The sequence below is a fragment of the Lolium rigidum genome, chromosome 6 (assembly GCF_022539505.1).
Source record: "Lolium rigidum isolate FL_2022 chromosome 6, APGP_CSIRO_Lrig_0.1, whole genome shotgun sequence".
Taxonomy (NCBI): Eukaryota; Viridiplantae; Streptophyta; class Magnoliopsida; order Poales; family Poaceae; genus Lolium; species Lolium rigidum.
Window position 1 is genome coordinate 343,957,970 of NC_061513.1, and position 9,380 is coordinate 343,967,349.

The window sequence follows — 9,380 nt, forward strand, 5'->3', positions numbered from 1 at the left end:
AAATCTGGATAATACACTAGATATTTGGTCGGAGGCAATGCCATAAATATTTTTAATTATCACCTTTTTATAGTACAACCAGAAGATGGTCAACCTTTTTTTTTTTTGAGAATTAGAAGATGGTCAACCAAATTCGAATCCATGGGCTATGTCGATATATTAGGCCCATATATTCCTGCCCAACACGGCGATACCCAATCGGCTGCAGAATCCAAACGTTATCCGCTTCATAGCCGAGCGGCTTCGCCACCCAACCCACACTCCTCCGCCCGCTCTCCCCTCCTCCATGGCGGCCTTCGCCTCCACCTCCCCCTCGCCGGCGATCTCTGCCTCGACCTGGCGCATGGAATCGCTCCGCGCTGCACTCCCCGCGCTCCGGCCCTCCGCGTCGGCGGCCATCGGCGCCGGTCTCCGCCGGCGCAAGCAGGCGGTCCGGTTGGGCGCCTCCGCCTCCCCTTTTCTCAGGAGTTCCTTCGTCTCTACGTCTTCAGCTTCTTCGTCCGCATCTCCCGCCTCGATTTCCTCCGCGGTCTCGGCGTCGCTCGCCTTCTCGTACACCTCCTCGTTCTCCGGTGAGATATCGTCTCCTCCTTGCAATAATGTCGTGTAATAATTGCTGGATGTAAACAAGAAACACTGATACAGTGACAAATGCTTGAAAATAGTAATGTATGTCTTTGAATCCTATTGTGGCTGTGATGCTCTGCCCATCTACACGGAATTCGGGTACTGTGATCACCTGGGATTCCATATATAATACACCCATAATATAATGTAAACATTCCGCTCATGAATAGCTTTTTTACAAGTGGGTTATGTTGCTCAACCATGCTCAACTCATGAATCCCTCAACAATTTATGAAGCAATTGAAAATTTCTCACATTTGGTTTCAAGTTCATTTATCCTATTACAGATTGAATTTCTCGTTTTATATGTTATACATGTAGTTGGGCGTATGTTCTTTTGTTTACCCCAGTAGGATGCAAAATCACATGGCAAATCTTGCCACTTAGTTTGAACACATATGGGTCATTTCTATCATTAACAGATTCATCGGCATTTGCACCCATTGACGCGACAGCAAAACATTTCTTGATATCCTTGCTCCTTTCACTCTCTTCTTCTGTTTAAGCTGATAAAAGTTGATTGCATTGTGGTAGTTCAAATTGTGGTTCTGCAGTTTCATCCCTTATGATTTTGTTATCTGAACTGCTAAGATTGATGATTATCATGAGCATAAAGAGGGTAAGAATAATGCATATAAGCTGGTGTATCTGCATTTAAGAACATTCTAACACGAACTTGTGAAATCGTAAGGGCAAACACGCTATGGTTGAAAAAGAATATAGCTAACTTTTCAGCACATCCATAATCGTTTGGCTTACTGATTGCGAGGGAGGTCTTTTACGGTGCAATTTACTAGTCCTATGGGCCAGTAGTATTGATTTATATGCACCAAGTTAATTTCAGGTGTATTTTGGGCATATCAATCCTGATAGGACTTTGATTTGATTTGTTACTGCCATAAGTGCAATCGGCCAGATAACAAATTTATATTCCAATGATATTTGCCATACAAATGGCTCGATCAAGCCATCCTACGTCGTCGTCCCCCCCCCCCCCCCCCCCAAATGTTCACGAAAAGAAAGCACGACTTTAGAGTCTGAAAACGTGTGACTAGCATACGAGAACAAATCATCCAAGAATAATTATTTACTTGGATTATAGAATACAAAAAAATTGACAAGGATGAATTTCGAAATAGGGTAAAGATTAAGATCAACCGCTTGATGTATCAATCGGTCTCCTAGTTGCACTTATGAATTCAATCCGAAACGTAAAAACAAAAGGGTCGGAGAAGAAGCGCCTCGGTCGCTCCCCGCGGGCGACCTGGGCGCCAACCGTAGCCTGTCGGGAGCAGCTCCGCCTGCACACTCCTCCCCCGCCGCCGCCGGCTAGCGTCGTCGGGCAAAGCCCGCGCGGCGTGGGCGGCGGCGGGATCTCCCTTCCCAGCTCCAGAGGCGGGCTGCGCGGGCCGGTGCCAGGCTTTGGCGCAGGGCGGCGTGGACCTCCCGCTGCTGCGTCATGGGCGTCGGCGCTCAAGCGAGCGCCGGTGCTGCTGTGGCCGGCGGCGCTCAAGTGAGCGTCGTGGTGAGTCGGTCGCGCTCAAGCGAGCGGCGGCCTCAGTTCGGCGTGGTGGGGCACCAAGGTGCGGCGGTTCTAGGCGGGGCGGCGAAGGCCGGCAGGTGCGGCGCTGGCGTGCTGCATCGCGCCTGGCTGCGCGGGTCCGATTGGGCCGGATTTGGGCCGCGCGGGCCGCGTCCTTCGCGGTGGCACGACGCCCTGCTCCGGCTGCTCTCCAGTCTTGATGTGGCGGCGCTGCTTGCACTGCTTCGCTTTGCCGGCCGGGCGGCGGACGGAGCCGAGCGGATGGCCAGCGGCCTTGCTCCAATTCCGGGAACACGGAGGCTCGGGCAGTTTGGAGGCTGCCTAGTTGAAGGCTGGAGGGAGGTGGGGTGCACACAGATTCTTGGTGGCCAGCGGGGGTGCTAGTCATGAAGCCGCTCTTGAAGTTGCTCCGGCGAGGTACGCGTGGAGAGGTTGGGTGTGACTTAGGTGTGACGGGAACTCAGGTTCCAGCGAGGTGTGCAGTTCTCCGGATGAAAATCTTGCTCGACTTCCATCGATGCCGGTGATGACGTCACTTCTGTGTGTCGTTTGCCTTGTTGAAGGCATTACCGAGGAGATCAATCACTTCTCCCGCTCTTGGTTCTTGTCTTTGGGTGAAAACCTAAATCCGCATGTCGGATTGGCGATGGCGGCATCCTTGATGTCGTTACTTCGGTGGAAGCATCGTTTTGGAGACATGGTACTGATGGGATCACCTGGGCTGTGGTCAAGCGGCTGGTCGGGCACTTTCAATGGCGCGTGTTCTTGGAGTCTGTGGTGCTGGGTCTCGTGGGATTGCCTGTGGTGGCGGTGGCAGGAGCACTCTCGACATGCAGGCGGCGCCAGACGAGTCCTGTTTTCCGCCCTCTCAAGACCGGAGCGGCACATGCCGCCTCCCTTCGGTTATGTCTTCTCTCTCCGATGTTGTTGAAGACGGCGAACAAGCTCGTGGCAATGGTGTTCGATTCAACATGTTTGGAGTGACCTTGGGGCTGTTGCAATGAAGTCGAAGACGTCCCACCGTAAGCACGAGGGATGATGTTCGGTGACGCTGCTTGCCCCGGTGGTGTGCTTCTATGTCTGTGCCGCTCCTAGCCTTCCCGGCGTTCTTTATGTCTAGCGGTGCTCTTGTTGATGTAAAGGTTTTCGCCCGGTTTTCCTTCAATAAACTGAGTAGTTTGGGTCTCCGTACCTTTTTTCTTCTAATGCAATGAACACAGCAGTTCTCCTGCTGTTATTCAAAAAAAAATCAATCGGTCTCCTCCGCATCGTCATCCTCAACACATCTTGTCTCCTAAGGGCATCTCCAACAGGGCGACGTATTTCGGATGCACAAAATATCCACGTGTATCCGTTTGCATCGCCCTAAACGATCGAAATCGATCGCGCGTCCGTTTGCATCGGGTTGGCTCCAGTGGCACGACGCATTTTTTATTTTGCATTTTTTTCAACATAAAAACATAATTTACATAGTAAAAGAAAGGAACATAAAATATAAAACCTAAGAATGCGTGCGCTTACTCATCGTCGTTGTCGATCAAGACGAGCTCCGGTACCGGCCACGGCTAGTTGACAAGCGGTGGAACATACATCGGTGCCGCCGGCGGTGGTGGAGGTGGAGCAGCCCACGCCGGTGGTGGAGGTGGAGCTGCCCATGGTTTGTACGGCGGAGGTGAAGGCGGCGGTTGCACCGGTTGCGGGGCCGAGTCCTCGAGCGCCCGTCGTGGGGTCTCTTCCTCCGTGAGGGCCGGCGGCATGATGCCGCTGGCGTACAGGGGCAACGGTCGCTGCACCGGTCGGTCCACCTCCGAGACGAGTGACATAGGCATCCCCAATGGGCCTGCCGAAGATAGTATCGGGGTTTACTGAAGGCCCATAACTTGAAGAATAAGAAGATTCGGAAGCCCAAGTTATTAGTGAGGAAAGCTAGAGTTGTATTAGAAAGTACTACTTGTAATCTTGCGGGACGGGTTGGAAACCCTCCCGGACTCTGTAACTTGTGTATTACGAATCCCTCGGCTCCGCCTCCTATATAAAGGGGAGTCGAGGGACAAAGAAAGGATCGATTCATTGTTTCACGCAACCCTAGTTTTTACATCGTCGAGTACTTTTCGGCTGAAACCTTCGAGATCTACTTGCCCTCTACTTCCGACTAAAACCCTAGTCTACAATCTGTAGGCATTGATAAGTTAATCCCTTGTCAACGAGGACGCCGAGCCTCGCGATCTCGTCGTCCAGCATCGCCGCCAGGTACTCGAACTCCTGGCCCTCCGCCATGGCCAACTACCATTCCTGGAAAATGCAGCCGACGTAGTCGTCGCTGTCGTCCTTGGCCTCCTTGTTGTGGTAGGCCAGCGTGTCGTTGTCGTCCTGTGGAGGCACCGGCAGCTGCCGTGTTTGATGACGAGGCGGCGGTGGATGGTCAAAAGGGAAGTCCATGTCGCCGAGGAAGCCCGCCTGCCTCCTCGGATCCTTCTCTGTCTTGCGTCAGGTGTGCCATGTGTCGGAGTCGATGGCGTAGGCGGGATCAGCGCAGAGGTTCGGTAGCAGGTACCGCCGCCTGCGCCGGATCTCGGCGCTCCTCTCTGGCTCGCGCGGAGGCACGGGCGCGACAGGCACCCAGAGGTAGATGAGCCACCAGCCGCCGCCATGCATGTGTATGTCTCGCCCGCCCGCGCACGGCGTCCAGTTCGTGTGCATGAGCCGCGCCACGTTGACGGGCAGCGGCACCCTGTGTGTCCGCTCTGCCTTCTTGGTGCTGCTGCCGGACGCCTCGAAGTCGTTCTTCTTCTTCCCCATGGTGATGCGGTGGCGCACGGCGGTGAGGGGTGGGAGTGGAGGTGTCCGTGGTGTGGGCGATGCTAGGGACGATGCCAATGGACTTTTAAGGCCGGACGCGTGCGGGACACGAGGCCATTGATGGCGGCGCAGAAGCTCAACCGCCGCCCGCCAGTGCGCGTGCAGAAGAGGCAGCCGCGACATTGATGGTGAAGGTTGCGGCGCAGACGCGGAAGCGATGACCGCCGAAGCGATGCGCTCGATACAACCCTATGGCTCGCTGCCAGGCGGGCCCGGTGCAAAAGCGAGCGGTCACTTGGGCAACCGCGCAGCGTCCGCCGCGACGTATCCCAGGTGCAAATATGCGCCGCATTTGCGTCGCTGCGGATGGTCCGATCACTATGCATCGCCCCGCTGGACCTGGTTTCTGAGGCATTTTCGGCCGCGCGGACGCAAAGGATCGCTCTACGTCCGTTTGCGTCGCCCCCTAAGGGCATCTCCAACGGAGGGACGCATCTCCAACAAGACGGTACAAACATTTTTACCTCCGTTTAAAAAAGTCGTTCACAACACACAGCTTTGGCTAGAGGCAGCGCTACTCAGCACTATCGATTGAGATCTCATTAGATTTGACACTATCCGATTTAATCTTGTACGGATTTGTTTTTCCGTCTACCAAATTTGTGCTTAGTTGGAAAAATACTACTTCTCTTGTCAACAAGTATCAATCAATATAAACCATCCGATATTGCTAAGTGAACGGTTAATATTTGCTTATCCCTACCGTAAAAAAGCCCTTGCGAAGGGGCATAATTATGAAGAAAAGGGTCTATCACACCATACAAATCTCAAACAGTGTAAAAATATCTTGTAACCAATAAAGAACCCGTTTGTTACATGTAAAATATGTCAGATCAGCCTTCTCACTCAAAGTTCTTGAGCCAGCAGCACTGAAGATAAAATTAAGATATACTTTTATGAAATTCCTGTCAATTTCGCAGTAAACTAAATATTGAATTTGTCTAAACATTGCAGTTGAATCAAGTTTTGAGCACCGATTGTTTGGTACTGATGTTCGTGGAAGGATATTGGCTATGAGGCATGGGAAACGTATTCCTAGACTCGGCAGACCTGCAGATCAGCGGAAGGCACTTCTCCGTGGGCTGACCACACAGCTGCTGAAGCATGGGAGGATAAAGACTACCAAGCCAAGGGCAAAGGCAATGAGGAAGTGGGTTGATAAGATGATCACGCTGGCGAAGGATGGATCTCTTCACAAGAGGAGACAGGCCTTAGGGTATATATATGAGAAACATATAGTCCATGCATTGTTTGCCGAGGTTCCGGACAGGTATGGGGAAAGACCAGGGGGCTACACAAGGATCATCCCAACGTTTCCCAGGCGGGGAGACAATGCACCTATGGCTTACATCGAGCTCGTCTAGGTGAAGTGCATTCCTTTTCTAATATGACGCCCATTAAAGTTACCAGAATTAATTATTTGCATTTTTCATATATTATTGTACACTGGTAGGTTATAGCTTACACTGTTGGCATTAAAGTACGCCTTTCTTAAGTTTGATGACACTCTTTTCTTGAAATCATAAGTTCAGAAAATCACTATATATGTTTTGAGAAAACCACCACCATATATGTTTCATAGACGTTAAAAAACAGAACCATGTAGATGTAGTTACAAAAAATCCAATCTAGTTAAGCAAAACAGCTGCTGCATTGTGGATGATAGGACAAAGAACCAGCATTGAATCTGCTAAATTGCTGTTTGATTATAATTTTTAATTAGCAGTAATTCGTCTACTAACAACATCCTTATTATCTATCTCTTGTCAGCAGGGAATCATCCATTAGTTCCAGTCCATCCATTGATGCGGTTCAGGCCACGTGTCTGCAAATAGCCTTTTGATTATCTGTTTTCCTTATGTTATTTTGTAACAACAAAGTGTACATTATCTGTGGAATTTTGAACTGCCTAATTTCGCCCTGTAATTGCAAAAGCAGTGTGCTATACCTGTATTTTGGAAAGTCTTCTTAGTAACACAATCTTCTTTCTATCAACGTTAAAGGTATTCATTCGAGTTGCTTTGGAGTTCCCGTAGTAGCGATGTTTCTACAAGTTTGCAGTGTTCCTACTTCCTAGACAATAGTGTACTGTCTTGTATGCAAGCACGAACATTCTATTTGAACCAGTTACAAATCTCTCAGGATGAGTTTGGTTGCTTGCAAGCCCGTTACCTGCATCTACTGGTCCAAACATCATGCATTTGGTTGCCTTACTCCCATAGATTCTTCACATCCCACGAGTTCTAAAGCAGCCTAAAAGTTGGTCTCAATTTTACGGTTTCCAGTGAGCCAAGCTTCCCGCTGTCGAAAAGTGGAAAAGTTGTGCCTCGCTTGTGTAAGTTCGGAGATGGCTCGAGCTCGCGCACATCCCCTGAAAGATGACATGAATTTTTTTTCACCTCCTGCCGACTCAAACCCTTTATATCACTTCGGCTCACCGCCAAATGTGATACCAGCACCCCCCTTGAGCTCTTTGTCCCGGCGAGGAGCTTAACCGAGCAGGTAAGTGGCGCCATCTACCTCGGTTGTTGTTGGACGGCGGTGGCAAGCGGTCTTCTGCTTCTTCTCTAAGCTCGTCACTGCCTTCTTCTGTGATGGCAGTGAGTACTTCAAACCCTAGGTACCTAGATCTTTGAGCATGACGTAGATGAGTAGAGGATATGGTAGATCCGTGGCCGTATGGGTCATATTGCTTGTTGGTAGTGAATGATGTTCCTGATGTATGTGTAGATCGAAGATTTTTCGGCCGTATGGCAGCTTTAGCTTTGTTGCTAGAGATACATTGGCGTCAATTAGATCTACAACACTGTAATGGATATGAAGAACTACATCAACATCATGAACTACACAAAGTAGAAGCTACCATGCTAAACATGAGCCATATTTAGTGTAGACTACAACAATAGTATACATAATTGACATATAGAACTACACATGGGCAGGATTCCAGCAGCTACACAAGAACTATGGCGATAAAGAAAGGTACAAGGAATTAAGCATAGGGTTTGTATTAGCTTGATCCTCTTGCCACCCCACTCACACCTTTATATTGAAAGTGCAAGATCAAGCCAATTATAGAATTGCCCCTGCCTCAGATAGAGCCTTAGTTCAATAAGTGTTCGAAACAAGAATTAACCACAAAAGGTATCCCTTCATCTTGACCGTCGATCGTTCTTGGGCTCAGTATCGCCAACTTTATGGTGCTGATGGTGAAATAGTCCTGACACTTCCCCCGCCTTAACTCAAGATGCCGCATCTTGAATTCTAGGAATGTGGACTTAATGAACTATTTGTCTTCTCAGGTTGCCTTCCTTAGGAGCCATATTTTCCCAGTGGATGAGCCAATGTTGAACAATCTTTTCATTGCGAGTTATTTGGTGTCTCTATAAGATAGCTATGTGATTGAATTTCACCTTACTTGAGGGTGTTACGCGTGGAATGTTCGGGTTTGGTACATTATTAGGACCCAGATGGGGCTTCAGATTGCTAACATGGATCACATTATGGAGTTGTGTGCCTTCTGGCAGTTCCAGTTTATATGCCCGTGTACGAAATGTATGCACAGTCTTAAGTTACTTCACATAACACCCCCACGGGTTTTTGCATATAAGTTTGATCAGAACATAGCATACATGAATGTGTAACATATGCATCTATCAATACATCAAACACAACATATCCATTGCATCTCATTACTCATCTTGTAGCAAAATATCCACCATTCACATATTATATATGAGATCACAATCGTGTTGGCAGCTCATGTGATAATAATTAATTAGTGAAGATCATGGGGAGAGATTGATGCAAGTTTCTTCCACAAACCCATAGTCTAGAGGTGGACTAGTCCCTCTTCATCATGGTGGTGGCGATGATGGTGTTGATGGAGGCGGAGGAGCAACCGAGGTGACTCCGGCGGAGGAGCAACCGAGGTGACTCCGGCGGCATTTCCTCTCCCACTCTTTGCACGAACTCTTTTGTTTCATGTATTTCTCTGTTGTTGGTCGCCTACCTGCAACTTCAAGGGAGGCTCATATATAATCATTTTAGGTCAAAACTCATTGGATGGCATTGAAATCAGAATAAAAGAGTGCACGGGCCCAAGATGGGGCCACCAGAAGACCAGGGGTGGGCCGCGTTGTGGGCCCTATATCCTGGCCGAGGTGCCTCCTGGTCCATCTCCTTCGCTCATATCTTGATAAATCTCAAAGTATTGATGTGGCAAAAATTCTAGGTCCTTGAAACTCAAAAGTAAGCAAAAAAGGGTTTTTTTGGACTACATCATTAAAAACCAATGAAAGAGGAACTCTTTTTCTGCAAATCCCCACTAATCAATTTAAAACGACCAGGG

At 49.2% G+C, this 9,380-nt stretch overlaps 1 protein-coding gene across 2 annotated transcripts; it reads left to right on the forward strand.

Annotated features, from left to right (window-relative positions):
* Window positions 1-203: 203 nt before the first annotated feature.
* LOC124665915 (50S ribosomal protein L17, chloroplastic-like) lies at window positions 204-6,982 on the forward strand. Of its 2 annotated transcripts, none has more exons than XM_047203267.1 (3): window positions 204-572; window positions 5,984-6,393; window positions 6,800-6,982. In XM_047203267.1, exons 1-2 carry the CDS (start codon window positions 287-289, stop codon window positions 6,391-6,393), a joined length of 696 nt encoding a protein of 231 aa, XP_047059223.1. In that variant the 5' UTR covers window positions 204-286; the 3' UTR covers window positions 6,800-6,982. The 2 variants fall into 2 exon arrangements, with proteins under 2 accessions (XP_047059223.1, XP_047059222.1); XM_047203266.1 differs by having other exon boundaries at window positions 208-572; window positions 6,803-6,982.
* The last annotated feature ends 2,398 nt before the right edge of the window (window positions 6,983-9,380 follow it).